The 27051-nt window shown below is 49.1% G+C and overlaps 2 protein-coding genes and 1 long non-coding RNA gene across 8 annotated transcripts in view; 1 reads left to right on the forward strand and 2 right to left on the reverse strand.

Moving 5' to 3' along the window:
- Positions 1 to 12783, forward strand: part of TMEM150C (transmembrane protein 150C) — a 67685-nt gene extending 54902 nt beyond the window's left edge. For 2 of the 3 annotated variants that reach the window (XM_059152519.1, XM_059152361.1), the window contains exons 6-8: positions 5729 to 5856; positions 8395 to 8572; positions 10560 to 12783. In XM_059152519.1, coding sequence (XP_059008502.1) covers positions 5729 to 5856; positions 8395 to 8572; positions 10560 to 10768 — 515 coding nt within the window. In that variant the 3' untranslated portion in view covers positions 10769 to 12783. The remainder of the gene's footprint in view (positions 1 to 5728; positions 5857 to 8394; positions 8573 to 10559) is intronic. The other variant, XM_059152453.1, reaches the window with a different exon arrangement.
- Positions 12784 to 15822: 3039 nt separating this feature from the next.
- On the reverse strand, positions 15823 to 23030 carry LOC131818346 (uncharacterized). Of its 2 annotated transcripts, none has more exons than XR_009348797.1 (4): positions 22629 to 23030; positions 20457 to 20528; positions 18824 to 18993; positions 15823 to 16308 (listed from the first exon to the last, which is right to left on the reverse strand). It is a non-coding gene; the product is annotated as an uncharacterized LOC131818346 (long non-coding RNA). The 2 variants fall into 2 exon arrangements; XR_009348791.1 differs by having other exon boundaries at positions 19648 to 20528.
- Positions 23031 to 25442: 2412 nt separating this feature from the next.
- The window catches only part of ENOPH1 (enolase-phosphatase 1), a 31788-nt gene continuing 30179 nt past the window's right edge, over positions 25443 to 27051 (reverse strand). For all 3 annotated transcript variants that reach the window (XM_059152065.1, XM_059152139.1, XM_059152222.1), the window contains one exon: positions 25443 to 26562. In XM_059152065.1, coding sequence (XP_059008048.1) covers positions 26423 to 26562 — 140 coding nt within the window. In that variant the 3' untranslated portion in view covers positions 25443 to 26422. The remainder of the gene's footprint in view (positions 26563 to 27051) is intronic.

Consider the following 27051-nt stretch of genomic DNA (forward strand, 5'->3'; position numbering starts at 1 on the left):
CTGTTGGAAAAGGAAAGACCTATAGAAATTACTGGAAAATCAAGGGAGATGGTTCATCCAACAGGCAACACGGGCACAATCTTAGTTTAGAAGGCTCAAAACATGAGAAACATGGAGAATGTACCGCAGGAGGCCCAAAATGCTTCTCCTGAACCTGTCGAGTTCGATGAGAAGCAAAATGGGGGACTTGGCTACAGTTACTAAAGTTCCTCTCTGGAGCTAACTCTGTGTGGGTCAAAACCTTTCACCACCCAGGTGTCCCCAGAACATAGCCCATTTGCCTGAGCAGGAAGTCTTCTGGAAGGCATGGACTGCCAGGCCACCACTAAGGAGGAGGTCAGATACAACCCTCATGTCGAAGCTGCTGAGTCTGGAAGAAGCTCTCCTCGTCATGCCCTTGGTAGGCAGGATTTTCATGTCCTGGCTATTCCCCAGTTCTGGAAAAGGTAGTAGTTGCTGCAGCTGATGCACACCTGGGCACCAGTTCCAGTCCCGGCCTATCAGGTTTTGTCTTCCCTGCCGTCAGCCTCAGCTACCACTAGGTTTAATTCCCACTTTTTTCCTCTACTCTTGACACCAAGGCCTGACTGACTGCTAAGGAGCTATGTGCATTTAAGAGAACACAAAGGCCAGAGAGAGAGAGAGATTTCTTGAATCCCAGGGTCAGGCACCTTTCCCAGTTTGCCTGTAGTCATACCACGTAGGCCTGAAGGTCGGAACCTACTCATCATATGAGCTTCCCCACGGGGCGCAGTAATAACAATAATTAATAGCAGTTATCCATATTCCAGGCACAATGCTAAGTGCTTCGCAAATACCACCTCATCTACTCACAAGACACAGGAGACTGTCCTTATTAAAAAGCTGTCACAAGCTGTTTGTCCTCCATTTGGGCTTTAAAGACACCAATGAACATGCTGGAAGCCACATATTGCTTCCTTCACGTTCTGAAGACAATATGATATTTCCCCATAGTCTTTAGTGTGTACTCTTCAAAATGCCAATTTGCACAGCTCACAAATGTATCCAGTTATAAAGCTTATGATTAACTAATTAGAAAAGCATTTCCAAAAACAAAGTAATGAAAACCAGCTCCCCTCTTCCAGATGACATTCGTCATCATCTGATCCGCTGGTCCTCCCATTCCAGCAAGAGACACTTAAGCCTTTACTAGCTCTTGCTCTGAAGTGTTCTTTACTATCTTCTGTCATTTTCGGTGCCATCTGGTAGACACAAACTGATGAAGATTAGTGTACAGTGGGAGGAAACTAACAATTATTTATCAACTCTGGGAGTGAAAAAGAATCCATTTACTAATGATTCCTGCTCAAAGTGGAGGAGGCTTTCGTCTCCCCAGGCCAGTCCCTGCTAGACCTCAGACTGTTACTATAGACGGCATTACTAGCTTTAAGGAATAACCTGGACTGCCTATAAGTCACTGCTTTTTGGCAGCCATCTAGATTTACAAATGAGTCAGTGTAGCATTTATTAAAATCAGCTAGCTAGCAAAGATCTTCTATCTTTTTGATGTACTAATCAATGACCCAACTCAATTATTTTCTTTATGCAATTAGTTATGCACTTTGTCCCTAATCCACATTTTTATTCCCCACCCGGGGGCAGGTGGGGGAGGAGACAAATTTCTTGAAAGGAACAATCTTTTCTGTCTTTTGTGAGGATAAAGCTGATAGCTGGATGATTTCAGTCACCTAACAGCAGCTGCTCCCCCACCTCAACTAAAACACATTGATTGTCATGTTCTACTGCAGTCATAAATAGGAATTATTGATGCATAAACAATAAAACTAAACAAATGAAAGAAGCATCTGGCCAGGCACCAGTTTAGTACTTCGAGGAAAAGCTGCTACTTTGGGTTTCAGGTTTAAAAGCCCAACCAGGGGTGCCTGGCTGGCTTAGTCGGTGGAGTGTGGGACTCTTGACCTGAGGGTTGTGAGTTCAAGCCCCAGGGGTACATGGAGCCCACTTCAAAAGCAAATAAATAAATAAAAATAAAGCTCCAGTCAGCCTCACAGTAAGAAATTTAGTAAAGAAAATAAACAATTATTCTACTTTCTGTGTTCTTTTAAAATAGATAATAGGGGATACTTATATAGCAAAGGACTATTCCAAATACCATAAACAACAGAAGGGTAAGTTTTAACAATCTTTTCTAAAACTGTTAATCTAAAAATTTCTTTTAGAGATTTTATTTATTTATTTGACAGAGAAAGAGAGAGAGAGAGCACCAGCAGGGGGAATGGGAGAGGGAGAAGCAAACTCCCCGCTGAGCAGGGAGCCCAATTCGGGGCTTGATCCCAGGACCCTGGGATCATGACCTGAGCCGAAGGCAGACACTTAACCAACTGAGCCACCCAGGTGCCCCTAAAATCTAAATTTTTTAATGGAACTAAAAGACATATCTTCTGATTAGAACATTAATGTAGTATAAAATTGGTCAGCACATATAAAGACAGCTTTGAAATCATCCCACTACCCCGAAGTCTTTTTCAAGCATGTATATTTAAATCACTACTTGGTTGAAAAGGACTTTGTAACCAATAATCTGAATCTGCCTCCATTAAACCTGCTAATAAAACTGTTAAAAGGACCAGAAACTTATAATCTCCACCTTAAAACTTCAATTAGAATCTTTTTTTTTTTTTTCAGTGTAGTCCCTATGATCAGCATGAGGCCTGAACTCACTGAGATCAGGAGTCACATGCTCCACTGGCTGAGCCAGCCAGTTGCCCATACAATCTATCTTTAAAGGAAAATTTGCCTAGTCAGAGCTGATTAATAATGGTGTTAGTAGGTAAAGAGGGCAGAGTGTGGTGTTTGGACTGCTGTTCTGGAAGTTAGCACTGTTGGGTTGAATTCATGTCTTCAAATAGGTTTCTGTTTCCTGCTTAATTTCATCATCTGTTCATGATCAGATGATTTATCATCATATTACAAGGGGGAAGGCTGGGACCAGAAGATGACACATGTCCTGTATTGACTAGGAAGAAATTAGTAGCACAGAATATGGCCACTGACCCTCTTGCTCTGGGAACAGGGAAACAAACTGACCAGATAGGTCAATATGGAAAGCCATCTGTGTCTGCTTCAGCAGTAGGTTAGGGCTTAAGCCAAAGTTCTAGTGCCATCCTATCCTCCCCAACCGAAATGGCATCTAGAGAGCAGTTAGAGTAATACTTTCCACTAGTCATTTTAATATTTTTAAGTTGTTTTTAAAGATTTTTGGGTTTTTTGTTGTTGTTGTTTTTAAAGATTTTTATTTATTTGACAGAGAGAGATTGAGTACAAACAGAGGGGGAGCAGCAGAGGGAGAAGCAGGCTCCTTGCTGAGCAGGGAGCCTGATGCTGGCCTCCGTCCTGGGACCCTGGGATCATGACCTGAGCCGAAGGCAGCTGCTTAACTGAGCCACTCATTAGTCACTTTTAAAATAAATGAAATGTGCTATCTTGGTATTTTGTCATTATGTCCTAATATCCACACACAATTAATAGCAAGTGTCTCCTATGGTGCCCTGTGTGGAGGCTTCTGGTCTCAATCTAGTGACCGCTTTAATCTGATCACTTTGTGTCAAAGGGCTTATGTGAAATTTCTTCTGTCTAATTCTTCCTCCTGTGCCCATCCTAGAAAGCAGAAAAAGCTGTGCTGAGTTTTTCACCCTCTAGGATACTTGTTGTCATTATTACTAGACATCAGATATATCACAACTTCTAACTAAGTCCTTCAAACCATTAGGTTTGGACTCTTTCAACTCAAGTGTCATTTATAAATTCTATGAACTCCAGTGGGAATTAGATGAAACATAAAAATACTAAAAGCTAAATCAGAGCTGAACAATCTGCAATTTTATAAATTATGGCTTACTGCTATTTTGTTTCTAAAATGCAAATCTTAACTAGGTTGTATTCCACTCTTGGATCAGAGATACTTGGACTGAAAATCAACTTGCTGAGCTTAACTTCGTAGCTTGAAACTATGACATTCAGCAGATTTAGGAAATGCAAATTTATGGACGAGTTTTCTTTATTAATGACTCCTAATAGGGAATGAAGATAAAAACTTTTAGCAACTAATTACCTACTTAATTGCTATATAAATAGGATAATTCTTGAATTTCTAGTCATCTTCCCTGTTAAACCTTAATGTCAGAATAAATTGTCGTAGGAAGTAGAAAGTGCATTTCCTTATTTGTAGATATAATTCATGCTAGCTGCAAGTACTTTTTTCCTCTTATTCATAGACTAACCTCCCCCGCTTTTTGTATAAATATGAAAATATCCCTGTACTAAGCTGTTAATAAAAGGAGATTCTTATATTCATGGCTTGAGTATGTACTGTCCTGAAGGTTACTATTAGAAATCAGGTTTGAGGCATGCCTGGCTGGCTCAGTCGCAAGAGCATGTGATTCTTGATCGCAGGGCTGTGAGTTCGAGCCCCACATGGGGTATAGAGATTACTTAAATAAATAAAACCTTAAAAAAAAGAGTCAGGTTTAAATCTAGGTAATTCCTTCAACCTTTCTGATTCTCCCGTAACAATTTGCTTCAAAAGATGGAGTGGTCTTCTAAAGTAAGTAACACCGGGGCCCCTGGGTGGCTCTGTTGGTTAAGCATCTGCCTTCAGCTCAGGTCACAGTCCCAGGGTCCTGGGATTGAGCCCCACATCGAGTCCCACGTTGGGCTCCCTGCTGAGCAGGGAGCCTGCTTCTCTCCCTCTCCCCCTCCCCACCTCATGCTCTCTCACTCTCTCAATAAAATCTTTTTAAAAAATAAAATTTAAAAAATAAAGTAACATCACTGAAAAATCAAGCTTTCTTAATATAATCAGCTAAATCATTACTGTAACACCTCTAAGTTAGATCAACTATCCTTGTCCTATGACAGTGGACACCTCCACAAAGAATTAGAGGGAGGAGGGAATAAACCAGCAATCAAGGGATTTGTACACTTGCTTTGTCTTCTTTGTGTCCCCAGGAATGATTTCTGGCACAGGGACCAGCCACCATGTCTGGATGTGGATCCCTGTCTTCTTCCCTGTCTTCCTTCCCCTAACTGTGAAACTAAAGGGGTGGTGAATTCGTGAATTCCGAGCCATGGATTGTCTTTCTCGCTGTCATAATTGTTGCGTCAAGGCCTCTGTGATGTTCTCCTAAGCCAGTGGGTACTGGGCCGACCTTGCTTTTGAGAACTCTGAGCACCACCCTTGTGGCAGCTCTGTCATCCTTGCTTCCCTCAAATAACATAGCACTGCCGCTTCAGCTCCTCTCTGCCTCCCTCAGGATAGGCATAATAAAACATCCAAATAATCATAAGCATCGCGTGAAAAATTTCTTTTAAAAGCTATCTGCCGGGTGCCTGGGTGGCTCAGTGGGTTAAGCCGCTGCCTTCGGCTCAGGTCATGATCTCAGGGTCCTGGGATCGAGTCCCGCATCGGGCTCTCTGCTCAGCGGATAGCCTGCTTCCCTTCCTCTCTCTCTGCCTGCTTCTCTGCCCACTTGTGATCTCTGTCTGTCAAATAAATAAATAAAATCTTTAAAAAAATAAAAAAATAAAAAAATTTTAAAAAGCTATCTGCCATTTCAGAGATGTAAAACTGCACCATGGTGAAAAGTTTAGTCTTGCACATTGGGGCTTCAGAACTCTGCCTCCAAGTCTAGCTGCATGGTTTAGATTTTTAAATAACCTTTTTTTTTTTTTTTTTTTTAATCCCCAGCTCTCGTGGTAGCTGTTCTGCGCTTCATACAACTGAAACCCAAGGTTTTAAATCCATGGCTGAATATTAGTGGATTGGTGGCGCTGTGTCTGGCTTCCTTTGGAATGACCTTACTTGGTAATTTTCAGGTACTTCATTTGGCCTTTTTCACCTCCTTCTTCCTCTTCACCTAGCCACTGATTCTGCATGAATCTTTTCAGTAATGCTAATCGTGCTTCCTTATAAGCACAGATCCTTCAGCAGTCAGTCCTTCTGGCCTTCGCCCCCGTGTACCTGTGTTCGCACCACACGTGTGAGGGTGCTCCCTCTGCACTGCGAGGACAGCACAGCTACGGGGAGAAGTAGCCTCTCCAATCACTGTGCATCTTCTACAAAGGATTTCAAAGTGTTTTACTCTTTTTCTCAGAACAAACTGTCTCCTAATGGAACTTTCTAGAAAACTAATAGGATCGTGACCTTTCTAAAATTAAACACTGAACATCCTTTTTGGATGAAAGCTCGCATTTCATATGAGCAAGCTCACATGGGACTCAAGTTTGAAAACCCAGAATTTCTCTAGAACACATAGGACTTGTATAAAGATCTCCTAGCACTAAGTCTTCTTCCCAGACATTTAGAAGCCCAAGGTCACAACATTTAGTAGTAAGTTCCCTAGGGGCGCCTGGATGGCTCAGTTGGTTGAGTATCTGGCTCTTGATCTCCGCTCAGGTATTGATCTCAGGATCATGGATTCAAGCTCCGTGCAGGGTGCCAAACTGGACATAGAGCCTACTTAAAAAAAAAAAAAATTCCCTTGCTAATACGATCATCTGCCTCTTGACTCCAATGACTCCATCTGTAAGACAGACAAGGAGCTCCCCTGCACTGGAACAGTTCCCCTGGCTCCATTCTCTTCCCACCGTCCTCCAGCCTGTGTTCTATACCCTGGTGAGAAACTTCCTCCATCCTCACACCTCTCCCTGTCTGTGGAGTAAAATCCAAATGGCACAGGCATTCAAAAAAAATATGGTAGTGGATTTTCTAAGACTGTCTCTTGTTCCACCCCTCAGTCCTGATAATTCATTATATCAGAACTTGTTCCCCAGCATTCCACCTAGAACAGAGAGGCCGTGGAATAATGAGTTTTGGAATCAATGGGTCGTTTGACAAGCAATCCCACTCATTATTCTACTACTCTAGGTCCCATCCCATATCAAGACTTGAGTGGCTGTGCTGGTTTGTGCTGCAGGGACTAGCATGTTGTCCAATGCTCACTACCAATTCTCTCAACCAGGGCCTGGATGGAAGTTACTGAGGAGACCTTTCCGTCTTTCCTGAAGTCCAGAGATTGGGTTGTTTTGGTGCACCACAAATACTCAAAACCATGAGTGATCACGTGACATAGGAGAACACTTTCTGGACCATGTACAGAGAACACACAAGAAACAACACCTTAGTTGCCTGTGAGGAAACCAAGTGGCTAGTGTATGGGATGGGAGACAAACTTTTCCATCTGTACTCCATCATTTTTTAAAGTTTGAACCATGTAATTATATAATTTATTTTAAAAATTAAGTTTAAGATAATAAATGAATAGACTGTGTATAGCATGGAAAACCAATTTCCTAAAAATAAAATTTAATTTGCGGAATTGTTATTTAAAGTAAGATCCGGAGCACTTGGGTGGCTCCGTCAGTTAAGCCTCTGCCTTTGGCTCAGTTATGGTCCCAGGGTCCTGGGATCGAGCCCCGCATCGGGCTCCCTGCCCAGTGGGGAGCCTGCTTCTCCCTCTCACACTCCCCTTGTGTTCCCTCTCTCACTGTCTCTGTCAAATAAAAAAAAATAAAACATTAAAAAGAAATATATATATATATACATATATATATATAATTGCTAAAGATGTTTCAAGGGGGCAGTGTATATATATTTTTTAAAGATTATTTTATTTAGTTAGTTATTTATTTGAGAAACAGAGCGCAAGCCAAGGCAGGGGAGACGGAGAAGCAGGCTCCCCGCTGAGCAGAGGGCCCGATGCGGGGCTCGATCCAGGACCGTGAGAAGATGACCCAAGCCGAAGGCAGAGGCTCAACTGACTGAGCCCCCCAGGCGCCCCGAGGCCACTACACTTAAGCAAGAGGGGCCCGTGAGCTTTCCCACACCCGTAGGCGACCATCTGGAGAGTTCGCGTCTGTGACGCTCAAAATGGAATCGCGCGGACGGGTGTCCTTCAGCCTGCTCGCTGCGTGAAAGGGAGAGTTCGGACACGAATGTCCGCTGGCGGGCCTGCGACTGCGGGAGCTCTTGCGTGGCGGCTCTCTCACAAGGGCAGCCTTCGGCAGCGCCCCGCACCCCGCCCTGCCCACCGCAGCCGGGCGTGCTCCGGCCTCGTGTGCAGAAGGACGCCCGGGGCGTGCGGCCGCAGAGCCCGACGCCCCGTCCCGCTGCCACGGCTCCTCCTGTGCCTGCGCACGCGTGCGGGAAGCCGACTCCCGCGACGCACGAACACGCACAGTGCTCGCCGCACGCGTGCTCCCAGGCCCGGGGCGGCCCGTCGGCCTCCCGCCCTCCGAGGTCAGGCCCGAGAACACTCGCCAGGAACCGGCGGCGACGAAGGCCCGCCCAGTCCTCCCCGGGCGGCCCCGTCCCTGCGCGTCTCCCCCTCACGCGCCCCCTCTGCCCGCCCCCAGCTCACGAACGACGAGGAGATCCACAACGTCGGCACGTCCCTGACCTTCGGCTTCGGCACGCTGACCTGCTGGATCCAGGCCGCCCTGACGCTCAGGGTGAACATCAAGAACGAAGGGCGGAGAGTGGGCGTCCCGCGCGTGGTGCTCGCCGCCACCGTCACCCTCTGCGTGGTCCTCTGTATCCTTTGAGTGCGGGGAGAGGCCGGGAAGCGCCCCGGCGGACGGTCTGGTCGCCGACCCTGAGGGCGAGGAGGACGAAAGCGCGCGGCCGCGTTCCTCACCCAGAGAGGACGCGGGGAAGCGTGCGTGACGCGCGGGTCCGCCGCCTCCAGATGCTGTCTGTGGGGACGGCGTCCGCCTGACGGAGGGCACCGGATGCGCAGCGAGAGGGCGGCCGGCTTTCCCTTCCCTCTTAAGACAAGGTTAGTTAGCGACACGATTAGGGCCGCGGTTATTTCCTGTCACTGGCAAAGGAGAACGCGGCCGGCCTCCCGGGCCGCACCCTGGGGGCGTCCCCTCGCGTCCGCGGCGGGCCGGGAAAACGCGAGAAACCCCGCCCGATCCCGCGAGACCAGTTCAGCGTGGGGGGGGGGTGGTGCGGTGACCCCACCTCCCGGCAGCGAGGCCCGATAGAAGCCGGCCGGTGCCAGCGCGGCCAGTCCGGTCAGCCCGTCGGGCCGAGCGCTCGTCGGTGTGGCGGCGGCAGGGCCTCCCCGACACCCGCGGAAGCCGACCGGGTTCCCCGCTGCTGGGACGCGGCGCCGAGCGGAGGCGTCCGGCGCGCGCCGGCGACGCTGATTAGGCAGCACGTGCCGGGCCCCCGAAGCCCTCTCCCAGGCTCCGCTCTAGTCCTCGCGTGGCAGCAGCAGGCCCCGGCCGCGCGCCGTGCCCGGTTCGCGGCTCCTGCCCAGGCGCGGCTGGAGCGCTCGCCGCACCCTGTCGCGTGGGGGCCCCGGCGGCGGCCCGGTGACGCCGCAGATACCGCAGCTCGGGGTCTTCGCTTCCTTTTCCTCCCCAACGGCCGCTTGCCCGGGTGTTTGAGGTCGCGCAGCACCTCAGAGGACAAGGCCGGGAGGGTCCAGCCCGGAACGCTGCTGCAGCGGCCGCGCGACGAGGGGCTCCGTGAGCGACCGGGGAGACTGTGCCGCCGAGGCCCAGCCCCTCCCCCGCGGCTCCCGCAGCCCTGCGCGGCCGCGGTGCGGAGCCTCCCCCAGGCCCGGCGGAGACTCGCATCCGTTGGCATTTTCCGCGTCTACCAGCCCCGCCCCGTCGTTTCTGAGCGCTCGGAGCCCCGCTGGGTCCCGGGGGGGGGGGGGGGGGAATCCGGGCCTTGTGCGAAGCCGCCGCCGCCGCCTGCTCTCTGCAGACTCGCGGGTGCCGGGGCAAGGCCTGCGGGCAGCGCTGGCTCCGCGAGCCCCAGTGTTTCCTGACGCGCGCACTTCGGGCCTGGCCCCTTGGCTCCGGACTGCAGCCTTGACGCCTCGCGTCCCCGCCGCCACCGCATGCTGTGGCGGCGCGGCGGCGTGGACGCTCCGCGGGGATCAGGCCGCGGAGCCTCAGTCGCTGTCCTGCGGGAGCTGGGCAGAAGACGACGCGCCCTCCACGGTGGCAGGAGCTTCGGTGTCGGCCGCTAGTGATTTCGTGTGTTCGGGACGGTTTCTGCAGGTGCAGTGGTGACCGCGAATCCACGGCCACACGCACTGGTCTTTAAAAACATACATTTATTTTTCTGGCCGACTTTTTTTTGTTGTTTTTGTTTTGTTTTGTTTTGTTTTTTGGAATTTTAATCCTCTGGCTAATCTCACAGATTATTGGGCGGCGGGAGAGCTGCCTGTCCGGCCTGGGAGTCGGAGCACTTGAATTCCAGCTCCACGGCTAACACCTCTGTGACCGCTTTCCCCACTTTTAAGTGAACCGGTGATAATAGGGTTGCTGTGAGGATTAAGTCAGATTTTTCATGCAGGCCCCTAGACGCCTGTCCCACACGAGGGCAGAGCCCGGTACTGAGTCCGAGTTATTCGTGCAGGTGGCGAGTTCAGCAAGCCGTCGAGCCGAGTTCCGCCGGTGAGGGGGAGAGCGAGCGTTCTTGTCACCTGTCCCTGTCCAGAAAAGAGCCCGGTTTCGATGCGGCTGAGGGGGTCCTTTCCTTGACTGCTGCTCCCCAGATTTCATCCTCATGGCCCAAGGCATCCACATGTATGCGGCCCGGGTCCAGTGGGGACTGGTCATGTGCTTCCTGTCTTACTTTGGCACTTTTGCCGTGGAGTTCCGGCATTACCGCTACGAGATTGTGTGTTCCGAGTACCAGGAGAATTTCCTGAGCTTCTCCGAAAGCCTGTCCGAAGCTTCTGAGTATCAAACCGACCAGGTGTAAGGCGGCTGCTTCTCCCTGCGGGTGAGGTGGGTGCGCTGGGGGGAGGAGCCGGAAGGACGCGCCCACGGGACTCGGTACAGAAGCTCTTCACACATTTCCACCCACACGTTCATGGCCACATCTGCCAAATGAGCTTTTCAGGGCAAGGTATGTCTTTAGTGGGAAAAGCACAAGCCCTTATGTGTTGAAATACACGCTGTTACACTGAAAATACATGCACGACAGAGCCAGAAGCCTGTGCATGATCACTTCTCCTTTCCCTCTCTCTCCCAGTACTCTCTGCTGCTCTCATGCTCTCACACGTTTCAGACTTCGTGATCTCCCTGCCAGAGTAGGGCGGGCCACATGTAACGCGGGAATAATGCCAACTCCCAAAGTGGCCTTCAGATCCAAAGGGCTCGGACCCAGCTCATGAGGAAGTTCTGAATCTGGCACTCGGACTCCTGAACAGACTGCGGATCATCTGACTGGATGGAAACTGCAGTGATGGGACCCCTGTAACCCATGGAAAGGACTGGGGTCTGGAACTTAACTCCTTTCACCATGGTTCGGTGGTCGGCTGTGTGGAGTCAAGGAGGGGAGTAGGCTACTAGCCCATCACCATGATTGGGACTTTACTGTGACTGAGAACTATTTCCAAATGTGAATATTTCTAGGGGTGTGGTCTGCCAGGCATGGGACAAGATGGGGGCACTGAGGGTGTGGTGTCATTTTTGCTTCTGTAGTATGTTATGTACAGCTTTTGTTTTATAGTTCATAGTTTAACTTCTTTTTTTCTTTAAGTAACTACCGTGGGTCTCTTGAGGCCCGTGGACAAAGAAGATGTAGGCCAAGTGCAAGAGCTGAGCTTGTTTTGGGTTCAACCATGACAAAAGCGAAAAAAAAAAAAAAAAGTGACCTGCAGGCTTCATTTGCTGCTTTTAAAAAGGTTCAAAGCTAAGAAAATGTTCACAGAAAAGCACAAAGAAATATTTGTGGAGGTAATAAAAAGAGCTCCTGCTGGACATTTTATAAAAGGGGTCTTAGAGTATCTTGTTACAAGTCCAGATCAAGGGAGAGCTTCTTAACATGTATCTGTAGCTCAAATTTAGTATTTGATTGGGGGCGGTGGCTTAAGGGCTTTTTCATACTTAGGATTTATAGAAACCAGCTAAACGATCACCCCTTCCCACCCAATACTGGCACAGCTGATCCCCTGCTGCCCAAAGTACACTTTCCACCTGCACAGAGTTTAGAACGCAAACTGGAGGCCTTGGCTTTTGGGGCCGTGCTTCATAAAGAGCAGAATTCTAAGTTCAAAATGCCCTGGAGTGGGCCACGTTGACAGACTCTCCGTGAATGTACTTTGTTTCAGAAAGTCCCCAAATGTACTTCCCAGGAGCCTGGGACTTCATGGAATGTAATGTGAAAAACGCTGTTTTTTAATTCAACCCAAACTCAGACTCTTGAGGAAGGGGTTCGTGACTTTTCATCTGTGTTTCTCTCTGACTCCCAGCACAGTGCCTGGCACGTATGGGTGCTGAACAAATGTCTGTTCAATAGAATGACTGGTATTTAAGGGCAGGAGAAAGGAGTACCAGAGAAAGAGTCAAAGAGGAGTGAGCAGATGACTGTTTCAAGCAAGCAAGAATGGAAGAAATCCGAGAGTAGGAGCAGATGGGGATGAGAACCCCTACGAGGGATACGTGAAATGTGAGGAAAGAATCAAGAAGCAGAGAACATTCTGCTAGGAAAGAGGCATCTTACTGTACATAGTCCAAGGTGACATTTATTATTTTTGAATACTGCTTTGGGTTTGTTTTTTCATTTTTATATTTTAAGAAATTTTAATCAGAAAACAAAGACTTATGAAGTTTTCTTTTACTCTGCACAATCCAAATTAAACAGCTTTTGGCGATGCATTGTACACTTTCTTAAGTATATCTAAATAGCACATTTTAGCAGAATCAAGCAATGACTGGCATTATTCATTGGGATCTGACCACTAAATAAAATTCTTTTATGCAGAATTATGATTTGTCTCTTACACTAACATTTCTTCTGTAATATTAATGCATGTGTAAAGGCCATCAGACATTCTGCAGAACATACACTTCAGTGGGCACCTGGATGCCTCAGTCAGTTAAGCCTCCGACTCTTGGTTTCCCCTCTAGTCATAATTTCTCAGGGTTGTGGGATGGAGACCCTGCTGCAAGGCTCTGTGCTCAGTGGGGAGTCTGCTGGAGGTTTTCTCTCTGCCTCTGAGCCTCCCCCTGCTGACACGTGCCAAAACAAAAATCTAACCAGAAACAAACCAGAAGGGATGCCTGGGTGGCTCGGTTAAGCATCTGCCTTTGGCCCAGGTCATGGTGCCAGGGTTCTGGGATTGAACCCCTGCATCAGGCTCTCTGCTCAATCAGGAGCCTGCTTCTCCCTTTCCCTCTGCCCTTCCCACTGTCATGCTCTCTCACTCTCTCTCAAAATCTCTAAAAAATACCAGAAATTATACTTGTGTTATGGGGGTAGCATATCTATCTCTAGGGTGTTTTCCAACACCCACAGCCAATTCTCTGATTCTCTGGACACCAACCTGATGTTCTACAATTTGGTTCGTTCTAACACTACCCAGAGTTATTGTCACTCCCACGAGACTGCCCTCTCTCACTTCAAATGCCAGTCCCACAGACTGCATGACTATAAAATTGGTGGGGAAAGGGATGTCCCACAACTCCCTTCCCTTTTAAATTAGATAATTTGCTAGAAAGTCTCCCAGACTCCAGAAAACACGTGTGCCTGCTTATTATAAAGGATATAACTCAAGAATAACCAAAAGTAAGCGACAGGACAAGGAAGGGGAGGGGTGCGGGCATGCCATGCTCCCAATGTTCCCACGTGTTCACCAACCCAGAAGCTCTCTGAATCTCTCTGTGCAAGAGTTTATAGGGCTCAATTTCCAGCATCCTCCCCCACATCTGCTTCTGGAGGTTGGTCAAGAGGTCTAATCCCTTAGTCTTCTGGTGACCTGAGCCTATCTGGGGGCCCCCTCCCTAAGTGACCTCATTAGCATAAGATTGGGCTTATAATGAATAACGCAAGTCACTCCTGTCACTCAGGAAATTTCTAGAGTTTTAGCAGCTTAGTGGCAGAAACCCTAGGACAAAGACCAAATACATTTTTTTATTAGGCCACACATAAATCAAGATCAAGATTACAGTACTTCCTAGGAGTTAAGAACCACAGGAAGCTTCTCGGAAGCCAAAACCAAGGTCTCTGTGTTTGGAATGAGCACGCCTGAAGGATCTGATGCAGGTGGCCCAGAGAACAAAGCTTGTAATAAACTAAACTTCATTTTTGTAGTCCAACTAGGTCTCTTGAAGAAAAGTTCTCCTCCTAGTTGGGAGAGAGATGTTTCTAGAACAATGTTGACATTTCAAAGGTTCCATCGTTTTTTATTGAATGGAGAGACCTGACAGGGAGGTGAAGTTTTACCACCTGTTTCTGGGTCTTCTTTGCCCCTGATGTGGGAAACTGAAACTTTCATATGCTAGACTTGGTCTTCTGCTGGTTATAATGGAGAATGATGAAGTCTAGAATCTAGGTGAAGTTCAGCGGGGTAAAGTCCGGAGCCGATGACCAAGAAAGAATTCTTATGACATCTTTGCTGCAAAATGGTGATTTCTTAAAGCATGGGGACAGGACCCATGGGCAGGAAGAGCTGCTGCCCTGCTATCCTGAGAAGTGGCTGATTACATACACAGGAGTTGGGTAGGTGAGGATAAAGGGGTGTTCAGAAGAGCTGTCACAGTAAAGAAGACTGTCAGGATAATGGAGGCCTGGTAATTGTCAAGCCAAGGTTGTTTTTCCCTCTAATGAGGCACTAACATGAAGACAGTTGGGAGCTTCCTGGTGGAATGTCCTCCTGTTACACATCCTTGTCAATGAGCCTTAGGTTTAGAAGAAATTTAACTTTATTTACATTTCCTTCCCCTCAGCCTCCTTCAGTTTTATGGAGGGGAGGGTGATGTTAGGGCTTTAGGAACTGAGTTGCTTGCCTCCGAAAGTTGGGCTTTTGATAAGGACATTTGTAAACTGAGGGAGACTCCTGTCTTGCAGGACTGTCTCTACAAGTTAATTATTTGTTTTCCTTTTAGGGCAGCCAGGAGTGCCTGAGGAATGTCACACATGTCACCGAGGTTGGGAAGAGAGGGGGTGTAAGGTGCCAGCTTTAGCTTTGTCCTCAGCCAGCCTCTGCTCCCTCAACAGAGAATGGAACATTGGTTCATTTTTGCTTAGCACTGTGTCCGTCAGGGTATGCTGGATTTTGCTGTCCCAAAATAAAAGGAATAAAACTTAAGTTCACTTCTCACATGAGGTGTGTATCCAGGCGTTGGCAAGGGGGCCACGCTCAGTGCTATGACTCAGACCCTGGCTGACAGAGGCTTCATCTCCACACGTGCTTCTGCCACTGTCACCGACAGCTAAGAACTCGTAGACTGCTCAGTGGTTCTTGACGGTTCTGTTAGTGATGAGGGAGCAGGAGGCTGGCTGAAGACAAAACAAAAGCTGGCGCCTTGTACCCCACCCTCCATCCACTACCCCTCAGTCCTATGTGTAGCATGCCTCAGGCAGCCCTGACTGCCATGAACAATAAGCAAATAGTTAACTTGAAGAGCTCACAATCCTGCTAGACAGGAGTCTCCCTTGGCTTAGAAATGTCCTAAATCTCACTAACAAAGACGATTGATAGGATTGTGACAACCCACCAAAAAGTCTCCCAACTATCTTAATGTTAATGGCTGGTCTAAAGACAACATTGATCCAGCTGCAAGGGCAAGGCCTCCGGTAGGCCTGGGACAGCCTGGCACCTTGTAGGCCCTCTTTAGCATATGAAAACTCCACTGAAAGCTCCCTTCCCCTCACCTTCCCCAACCACAGGGTACATAACCTGCCTACCCTCACAACCCGGGGCAGCCGCAGCTCTTCCTGTCCACGGGTCCTGTCCCCGTGTTTTAATAAACCACCATCTTGCACCAAAGATGTCTCAAGAATTCTTTCTTGGTCATCGGCTCCGGACCTCAGCCCACCGAACCTCACCTAGGTTCTAGAACTTCATCATTAGGAAGTGACAAACATCATGTAGCTTGCATTTCATTGGGCAGGACACATTGCACAGTCTTATCTGAGAGCCACGCTCCCACTGTGTGCCCAGAAGGGAGGAACATTTCTGTGAACAGCCTACGACTGTCCGGGTTCACATGACTTTTTTTTTTTTTTTAAAGATTTTATTTATTTATTTGTCAAAGAGAGAGCGAGAGAGAGCGAGAGCGAGCACAGGCAGACAGAGTGGAAGGCAGAGTCAGAGGGAGAAGCAGGCTCCCTGCGGAGCAAGGAGCCTGATGTGGGACTCGATCCCAGGATGCTGGGATCATGACCTGAGCCGAAGGCAGCTGCTTAACCAACTGAGCCACCCAGGCGTCCCTCACATGACGTTTTTAAAACTTCTTTGGTCACTGTCATTCCTTTGAAGCGGAGTAATGAAGAATCCGTGAAGAACCATCATCCTACAGAACCGGGAAAAGTGCGATCAGTGGAGCTGACACAGCCAATCACAAATGTGAAGCACCACGCAAACAAAAAATGAGAGAAATGCAATTCCTTGGAGCATCTTGACCGAATCTCTGTTGTTTCCCCAAAGCAGGGGGATCAAGAGCTGGGGGGGGGGGGGGGGGCATTCTGCATATGAAAGAAGCTGGATTTCACAATCCTCACTTCCTGGCAGTTCAGATTCCCCATTGTGAGGGCTCCAACAAACAGCAAATACCTAAACCAGTCCGAAGAGGGGAGTGTGCGTGACAAGGCTGAATCCCTTACTGGAAAAGCAAAGATCTTTTCATCAGGATAAAATATGCTTTTATTTCTCCTATCTCTAAAAAAAAAAAAGTGTCCCCAGGTACCTGGCTCCTGGCTCAATTGGTAGAGCATGTGACTCTTGAACTCAGGGTCATGAGTTCAAGCCCCATGGTGGATATAGAGATTACTTTAAAAAGAAAAGATTTAAAGAAAGTCCCTATTTGCTGTCTCCAGTCCCTCTCTCCCAATTCTCTCTTGAACCCAGTCCAATCATTGGAGCTCTCACTCCTGCCACTTCGTGGAACTGCTTCCCTCATTCTCCAGAGACCTTGTGATGTTACATACAATGGTTGGTTCTTTTGCAACCTTATCTAGACCCATAAGCACTACTTCCCCCTTCTCTCCTTGAAACATTTTCTTTACTTGGCTTCCAGAGATCATTCCCTCTTCATTTGCCTCCCGCTTCACTGTCCATGCCTCTGCCTCCTTTGCTGGGCCTTCTCCCTGACACCTTCACATTGGAGTGTCCCACACCTCAGTCCTTGGAACTCTTCCCTTACTAGCTACATCCTCTCTGCTGGTCACTGCATCCAGCCCTTTTGTTTTAAAGGCTGCCATATGCAGACCTCTCCCAATCCACCAGCTCAGACTTCTGGATATCCAACGAACTTATGACATCCCTACTTGTCATCTCGAGTTCAGGAAGTAATTCCTCCCAGAGTCTTCCCATCTAATTTAAGGACAACTTATCTTTCAGTTGCTCAGACTGAAACCTTAAAGTGATCTTAAAGTATCTCTTCTTTTTCTCACACCCCACATCTGTCAGCAAATCCAGCCTACCCTATCTTCAAATTATTCTGGAATTCATCCACTGCTACCCTCTGGTCCAGGCAACTTCCATCTCTCATGGGCTTTTATAATAGCGTACAAAAACTGGTCTCTCTGCTTCCATCATTTGCTCCCTTCGGACTGTCCTCGACACAGCAAAATGGTCTTGTGAAAAGCCAAATGAGATCATCATCACTTCCCTACAAAACCCTTCAATGGCTTCTGTTGTACTTAGACTAAAAACCTCACGCACTAAAATGGCCTGCAAGGGCCAAGAAGACCTGTCTCTCTCCCTTTCATTCTCTCTGCCACTGTAGGTTCCTCCAATAGCCAGCATGCTCTGACCTCAGGACTTCTGCACTTGCTGGAACCTCCGTGCCCTGGACGATCTTCCCCCAGATATTTACATCTCTCACCTTTCTACCTCCTCCAGAGTCACCTTCTCACCGAGGCCTACCCAATCTCTAAAACTCAAGCCCAGCCCAGCAGGACTGCTCTTTCCAGTTTTATCTTGCTTGATAGCATTTTATAAACAGGGTCCTGTGATTAATTAAAATTCTAACATACATAACACTGTCTTACAGGTTTCACTTAGTTCATTATCTCATTATCTCTATCCCCAAAATGCAGCTCCGTGAGGGCAGGGAATTTTTTTTTTTTTTTTTTTTTTTGCAGAGATTTTTGCCTGCTCTGTACCTGAGGCAGAAGAAGATCTGGACTCAGATCCCCTCAACCCTAACCACCCAAACATTCCCACAGAACTCTGCCCTTTGAGGAGTCCATCTTCTATGACAGCTAAAACTCTCTGCCCCTTGAATAGTGTACCTTACAGGAATGCGAAGGGAGGCTGCTCACTGAAAGGAGGGATGATGAAGACTGGTGAAGACTGGACCAAACCAATCTGTGCCAAGATGGACCCCAGTGCTGAACTTCCACCTACTTCCTCCCTCATTATAATACTAAAAACAATGCCCAGAGCGGAGAGATGACCTGTTAGATAGGCAATACACGGAGAGGCATATTCTGTCCACTGTGCCCGCATGCCCCACGTCCTATCTCTCCCTGCTCCAACATGCTTAGACGCCGCCCTTTCCCACCCCAGCCCCCCTGAAAACTTTTCCCAGCCTTTGGTCTGAGAGTCAGCCTGCGGGACACTTCGCCCTTACACCATCTCCCTTGTGCCTAAGTCCTAATAAACGCCTCGCCTGGGATTCCCTTTGGGCCTGCTGTCAATTTCTGTGGCTTAGAGAGCCCAAGCACCCATGTCTGTCACACACCTGGCCACTAAAACAGCGGCTGGCACAGAGTTAGATGCTTTGTAAATACTTTCATGATAAAGGCCTGGTAGTGTCCCCCCTTTTCCTTTTTTCTCTCTTTTTTAAAGATTTAATGTCTTACATATGAGCTGCTCCGGGTGGCTGGGTGGCTCAGTTGGTTAAGCATCTAATTTGGTTTTGAATCAGGTCATGATCGCAGGGCAGGGAGATGGAGCCTCGCATCGCATCGTTCCAGGCCTGCAGAAGATTCTCTCTCCTTCTGCTCCTCCCCATCCTGCTCGCAGGGTCTCTCTATCAGAAAAAAAATGTGAGCCGCTCAAAATTCAAGGCATTTAGGAAACAATGGTAATGCAGTGAGATTTCAGAGGATGTAACCGTTCTCCTGCTTCTCATAGCAAACAGCTTTCTGTGTCTTAAGGAAGTTCTAGATTATAAAAAGGGTTATTTCTTATAGTGTCTGCTGTAACTAGTACATGTCAAAGATCCATGGTCTAAATGAGGCCTGAAATAATCGTATACAAACTCTGTCAGTGGCAGACTTCCACTCATGTAGCTTCAAAAATAAAATAGTAGGGATAACCGGATCCTTACCTAAAAAACTCCCATTTTTTTCCTGTTTTTAAAAAGTAAGAATCTAAGATGACTCTGTAGGCTATATTCAGATTTATTAGCTTAACTCACAAAAACTCTCCCTACAAACGCTGCTTGGGTCAACACAAGGAAAAAGCCATGGTTGTTTCATGAGTATTTCTAGAGAAAGCAGCACGAAGGGATTTACTTGACAGTCAATATCGGAGCGCTGTCTAATACCACTAGCCTTCTGTAAGCCAAATTTAGCTTTGTAGCCAGGGACAGTTAAGAGGAGCTGGAGGAAAAGGTCTTGGGCCCAACACAGGAACAAAGTCGGTTCAGGACTAAGAGCACGAGAGGCAGACTGGGTCTCACCTTTTGCTTTCCCTGGTAGGAGACAGTGGTCTCAAACCACAGGGGACTCTCCTATCATACTGATCATCGTTAGGGATGGGAAGGAAGGAACAAATTTGTGTGAGCACCAGGGAAAAAATAATGGGCATCACGTGTTGTCTCTGTCAGGAGGGTCAAGGGAAAGGAAAAAATCAGACACCCTGTGGTTCCGGGCCTGGGTGTTTGGGAAGAGGGGGACACTTGCAAAGTCTAGCAGAACAAGAGATGCCACTGTCAGGAGGGAGGGAGGGGTGAGGAATGAGGTCATCTCCACGCTCAAACTGCTGCTTGGGCACAGTCCTTTCCCAGCCCAGCTATACTGAAGGGGAGGAAAGGTCTGTCCCCTGCTTGGCACCATTTAATTCACTGGGTGACTGTTCCAATTACTGGGGCTGTTGAACAAGTCACCAGAAAATGCAGCAGCATAAAATCACTACATTTGCAGAGGCCAGGGGTCAGAAATTCAGACAGGGCATGGCCCAGAAAGCTCGCTGCTGCTCCGCGAGGTCCGGGTCTCAGCAGGAAGACTTGACAGCCGGAAGCAGTCTGAGGCCTGGTTTATTCCTGTGTCTGAAGCCTGAGGCTGGCCGTCAGTTTGGGACCCTAGCGCCTCTCATCCTGGTCTCTCCACGTGAGTGAATTTGGGCCCCCCCAGAGCATGGGAGCCGGCTTCCCCAGAGCAAGTATTCTAACCCCAGCTCCTACAAAAAGGATATGGCGCAGTAGCCTTTCTATCACCCAGCCCGGAGAGTCAGAGAAACTTCTCTTGTCCTTCTTGTTGGAGCACTCACAAGCAACGTCCCGACGCGGACTGAAGGCGGGAGAACCCATTCGGCCCCCTCGGTGGGAGGAGTGTCAAAGTCCTGGGGTGAAGAGAACAGGTGGGAAGACAGCAGTGAAAATGGAGGAGTGAGGAACACCCCAGTCCGTCCCTCTGAAACACCAACACATACAACACTGGCAAAAACCACCAAACACAACTGTCCCAGAACTCTGGAAACTGAGTAAGAGCTCGGGCAAGCGGGGGAAGCTTGCTCAAGAAAATCTGGCTGACTCTCGGTGCAAACAGAGAGCTTTGTGGTCTTTTAGCTTATCTTGGTCCCACGCCAGGCCCCAGCTCAGTGGCGGCCTTGACAGTAGCAGCCGGTGTTTCTGGGGCCGGAAAGAGCACCAGAGGGACAACAACGGCCTCAGTCGCTAGGAATGGCGCTTCTGAACTACCCACCCATCAGGCCGGGCTGCTACAACAAAAGACCACGAACGGGGTTTTAAACAACAGAAATTTGCTTTCTCCCCCTTCTGGAGGCCGCGAAGTCCAGAACAAGGTGCGGCTGATGTGGTTCTTGGGGAGGGTCCCTGCTGGGTGTCTCGTCCTCGCACACAGGCGTCAGTCCGAGTGCCTTAGGACCCCAGCCCCAACAACCTCGCTCAAGTCCAGACAGTCACGCGGGAGGCGAGGGCTTCCCCGTGGCGAATTCTACCTGGGGGGCGAGAACCCCATTCCCTCCATAGCCACCTGTCCGCTGGCTCCTTGGGGGACCGGCTCCAAGGGTTTACCTTGGCTCAGTGACTCAGAACGCTGCCGGTGCCAAGGGGCTACCCACGGGCCGTGTCGAAAACACCCGAGCGCAGAGGTGTCCGCCCCGGCTTCCTGGCGCGGTGGGTGCGGGCCGGGGCGGACAACCGACACCCTGAAAAGCTTGAGAGCAGAGAGTGGGGGATGCGGCGCTCCGGCAGGTAAGGGCTTGGAAAGGCTCGGACTTGAACTGTCACCCCGAAAAGAGAGGTTGAAGTCCTACTCCCCAGTACTTCTGAAGGGGACCCTCACTGGCGACAGGCTCGCGGCGGGCCCAGCCGGCCCCACAGAGCGCTCCGCGACAGCGGCGCCGCCGCACTTCTCTGCGGCGCGCGGCCACGCTCCAGGGCCGGCCGCCGTCGGGCCCCAGCACAGGTCTCGACAGGTCTTCAAAGATCGCGACCGGACAAGCACGTTCACGAAGTCCTCAGCCGAAGGAAAGCCGGGAGGTCCGCGCACCGGAACAGCACGCCCTTCCGCCGCCAGGGGCCGCGGACGCCGTCGGGGCCGCCGAGCGCGCAGCCGGAGACACGGGCACGAGCGCCCGGGACCCCGGACCCGCGGCTGCGTGAGGGCGGGGCTGGGGCCGACCTACCGCGGTCACTGCGCGGCCAGAGGAAAGACCTCGCAGCAGAACTTAACCTTGCCCTGGAAGAAGTCGCCGAGAGCAAACCGTGTGCGCGGCCCGCGGAAGGAAAGAAGAGACGGAGCGGAGATGCGTCTGACAGAGAAGCCCGGGCACTGCCGAGTCGCTTCTCTGAAGAGAAAACCGACGGACCTTGAGCCTCCGCTTCCCTCAGCCTGTGCTCGCCGCACGCCGGAGCCAGAGGCCGCCCTCCACCCACGCGAGGGCCGCCGCCCGTCGCGACCCCCCGGAGCCGGAAGCGGCGTCAGGCTCTGCTCACCAGGCTCCCCCGCCCCTCCTGGTTCCCGCCCGCGAGGCCGCCGGGTCGCCGCCGTGGGAGACAGGAGCTCCGGCCGCTCCACGGCAGCGGCCTCGTGGCTTTGCTGTTGTTCCCTGGCTCCCCCGCCAAGGTGGCAGGCACCCGGGGCGTAGGACAGGACGGTAACCCCTCACCGCAAACCCGGCCCAGCCCACGTGCCGCAAATAGAACAGACGCCGGCAGCTCGCGCGTTATCCCCGGGGCGTCCCCCCGCCCCGGACACGCCTCGTGCTTGGTTCCCGCACGCGCCCTCCGCGTGCACGCGCCCTCCGCGTGCACGCGCCCTCCGCGTGCACGCGCCCTCCGCGTGCACGCGCGAGGGACCGGCCTGGGCGAGGGAGAGGGGCTGGGCTCCTGTGCGCTGCTCCGGCGCGTTCGCGCGAACGGACAGTTCTTCGTAAAGAGTGGGGGAAAGACGGGGACACGGTGCCGTCTGGGCTTACGTGGTGCGAGGACGAACTGTTCGGCCTTCGCGCTCTGGCGGGAATTTCAAGACCCTGAAGATCCTTTTTCACGAGGCCGCGGGAAACCGGCGACCGGAAAGCACGGTCTCGAGTGCTGTTTGCCGACGTGACTGAAGGAGTAAAAGCGAGGAGGAGGCTGGGTGGGCGGTCCCTGCCGTCCGGCCCGACCGCGGGATCCCGCGCCTCAGTCGCAGGCCGCAGACCCGCTCACTTCTCTCCTCAGCCGCCGCCCGGCGCCACCTGCTGGGCGCGGCCGCCTGGCAGCGGGGAAGGTCCCTGGAGGAGCAGCGCCATCTGCCGGGCGTGGCCGGCCGCGCGCCTGTCTCCGCGGTCCGCCGGCGGCCCTCAGCCGTCCCTCGTGCAGCTCCAAGTGGCCGTCAGTTCGGGGGTCAGTTCGGGGTCGCAACTAAGGCCGGTCTCCCAGGAGGCCAAGCAGGAAGCCCCGATACCCCAGAAACGCTGATGACATCAGCGACGGCCTCTGACGCTTCCCTTCCAAGGAACCAGTCTTTGGCTTGGGGGCGCTTGGCTCGTCCCGTCAGTAGGGCTCGCGACCCGCTCTCCGGGGTTGTGACTTTGAGCCCCACACGGACCGCTGAGATTACTGTGCCTGGGTGGTTCAGCGGGTTAAAGCCTCGGCCTTCGGCTCCGGTCATGATCCCAGAGTCCTGGGATCGAGTCCCACATCGGGCTCTCTGCTCGGCGGGGAGCCTGCTTCCTCCTCTCTCTCCGTCAAATAAATAAAAATAAAAATAAATCAGTTTGGGCTTTGATCCAAATCAGTGCCATGGTGAGAAAGAGCAGAACTGAGGTAGAAGATGTGCGTTAACAAACAGGAATAAAAAAGGCCACAGTTTTAAGGACTTTCTCCCCTAGAATTCTCTGCAAACAAAATGCTGACAAATTGTAATAACTTTGATCTCTTTTTGGAAATTCCAGAGGTGAGATCTTTCCTCCTTCCCTTACGAAGGACCATGAATTTCTGTGGATTCACCACCGAGCTCCCTTCTTGCTTTCTAGGCATTTTTCCTTCCTCATGACCAGTCTACTTCATACCTCAACTTCTTCCTAAGATCTTTTTCCATAACATTTGTGAATGAGTTTTTAGGGTCTAAGAAATATTCCACTCAACTTTTTTCCCTTCCTTTCACCTCCCACTTTGACAAACTGAATCTGATGGCGGACGTTCTCTTTATTCCTGAATCTATTCTCAATTACCCAAAATACATTAGTCTTGGGGCGCCTGGGTATTAGCAGATTAATGGTCCAGGTCATGGACCATTTTTGGCTCAGGTCATGATCTCGGGATTGTGAGATCGAGCCCTTATAGGGGTCTCCCTCTCCCTTTTCCCCTCCCCCCTAATAAGTTTTTCTGCTGCCTTTTTCATCCGGGATAGGAAACGTCCCTTGCTGTAAACTGAATGTCTTGTCCCCCTCAAAATCCATTTATTGAAATCTAACCCCCAAGGCAACGGTATTTGGAGGTAGGGCCTTTGGTGGAACCCTCCTAAATGGAATTAGCAACACACACACACACACACACATTTATTTTTTAAGTGATCTCTATGGGCCAACATTGGGGCTCGTACTCACTACCCCAAGATCAAGCGTTGCATGCTCTACCAACTGAACCAGTCAAGCCCCCCAGAGTAGCTTCCTTATAAAAGTAGCCCAAAGAATGCCCCTTTGCCCTTTCCACTATGTGAGGTTACAGAAAGAAGACTGGTCTGTGAGGAAATGGGCTCTCACCAGACAGTGAACTTGCCAGCACTATGATCTCAGACTTCCTAGCCTCCAGAACCATGAGAAATACAAATTTTGTTAATTATAAACCACCCAGGTCTCTGGGATTTTGTCAGAGCGGCCCCAACAGACTGCAACACCTCCACCCTAACTTTCTTTTGGCTTACATACAGAGCACCCTCCCTTTCCTTTAATTCCTTCCTTCCTTTTTTCTTTTCAAGTAGGCTCCACCATGGAGCCTACAGCGGGGCTCTATCTCACAACCTTGAGTGAGATCAGGACCTGAGCTGAAACCAAGAGTCGAATGCTTAACTGACTAAGCCACCCAAGCACCCCAATTCCTTTCTAATCTAGACTCTGGTGCGTAATCTTTTCTCATTTCTTCCTTACGTTACCAATTATTCCTTTACTGGCATTAAGAGATACCTTTTCTATCATCTTCTCATGAGCTTTTTTGAAAACTATAAGAAGTGCATCTCTTTATTGCCATTTGTGGCTTTACCATTCATAAATTACTATCACTTCCAAGATGTACTTCCTCATTTGCCTTTTACTACCCTTCCAAATTTTCATAGTCCTCAGACTTCTTAGTTACTAGGAGACAAAAACTATCAAATAAAGCCTTTTATATTCCCTGTCCTCTCAAATCTGTAACACTTTTTCATATTCAAAGCATCCCCCAAATTATTCCTCCAGGATTAATTTTAGCTTTTCTTGATTAATTAAGAAAACATCTTCCTTCAAGCATTATTTTATATAAATCAAACGTAAAACTCTCAAAAATCTAAGAAACCCCACTCATGAGTGCTTACTATCCAAATGAAATAATAACCAATGAGATCATATGTGTATACATAACTCAACTAATAGTCAATGCCTTTTCACTGGCATTGCATTCTCTCTCTCTCTCTCTCACACACACACACACACATCCACACACAAGATTAAGGCAAAAACTAAAATAAAGCTCTTATTTTCTCAATCTCTCTTCAGTTTGTCTTTTGTTTATGGCAATAGGTGGTATGGTTCAGGAACCTACATAAAACTGAGTGAAGAAGAAAATGTTTTTATTAATCACAGCATGAAGTTGACATGACATCCCACTAGAATTGAACCAGGATAAATAATGCTGTTATAAAATTTACACTCTTCGTATCCATTTCAGAGGAAAATATTACATTATTAGGGCTCTTCTAGAAGGATCTTGAGGAATGATTTCAGTAAACCTTTTGCTTTTCAATAGTAAACTGCAACATATATTCTCAAACTCTGCTAAGAAGTAGTTAGAAAGGCAACTATACCATCTATGATGATGACAATTGGCAGGATTAGGACTATTCTGTTAAACATTAGGAGTCACATTCCTATTTTAGCTGTTAACAATGCACTTTTTTCATTGGTAAGGCAACCGCTGCTGGGGATGCCACAATGATCAGCTCAAATTTCTTCAGTAATAGATGTTTGCATGCAACTTCAAGATTCAAATGAGTTTCCTCTCCCAATTTTGCTCTCTTTTAGAGCAGAAATAAATGGCTTTTTATTCTGTACAGAGGGAGGCTAATATTTTGAAATTCAGCTGTCACAATCTTCTAACTCATAATTTAAAAGAAGAATTATTATTGGGAAGAAGTAGGTGAAATACTTCTAGCTTTTTAAAATAACAAGGCTTCTAAATAACTTCTCGAACCTACCTTTCCACACTGATACAGGACTCGATAAACATGACACATGTGATCTGCACTGCGATAATTCTTCTATCAGCTACGTTTTGCCCTCAGTAAGGGTTAGATTTGTGGTTTCAAACAATTTCTACACAGAAAGCATCTTTAAATAAGTTTCCTTTTCACTGAACAGAGATTTTTTTTTTTCACTTATTTGCCTGTGGAAGGCAATTTAAATGTATGCATGTATACACTTGCATACCTATGTGTGTATATATATGGATTTTTAAGTTAGTTACTTTGACCATTAGAATAAAACTAGACTACAGGGAGAAGTCTGTGAGGCTGGTGTTCCCTCCGGCTCCTGCACTAGGCTGAGGAGGGCAGGTACAGTTCGCTGAAGGACGTGATGAGGCTGTAGTAAGTCTTCTCGTCGTCTGTCAGCCCCGCATTGCCGGGTCTCACCACCACAGCGACGTGCACATCTGCTTCCTCGGCAGCGCTGGCCTCTAGGAAAGTCAAAGTCCATGTCAGAAACATGACAGGTGATGTCTGAGGTTTGCTTCAAAGGAACCAGGGGCGTGTGGGGGAGGACGCCTCCAAGCTGGGCCCTGATCTGATCACTGCTGAAGCTAGAAGACGGGCACACTGGGGACTGAGCACATCATCCCTCCATGTAAATGTGATGCTTCCACAATAAAAAATGTTTAAAAATACATGATTGTGCCTGACAGACTAGAGTGGTCTAGACTTCCGTGTCCTTGTGTATGGTGTATTGTGTATCCCAGACTTCTGAGCTTTAAGTGGTTATGAGTGCAGAAGCAAAGAGTTATGTTCTGTCCACGACGTTCCTCCACTCACTGCCTCAGTCCTACAGAAAACTGAGTGTTTCCCAAAGGTCAAACTGTTGGCCATAGTACCAGTTAGGGACAAATGGACAAACACCAATGGGACAAATGGAAGTCCATGACCCGATCAGGCCAAAATTCCTGCTGTCA

This window comes from Mustela lutreola, chromosome 1 (assembly GCF_030435805.1).
Source record: "Mustela lutreola isolate mMusLut2 chromosome 1, mMusLut2.pri, whole genome shotgun sequence".
Taxonomy (NCBI): domain Eukaryota; kingdom Metazoa; phylum Chordata; class Mammalia; order Carnivora; family Mustelidae; genus Mustela; species Mustela lutreola.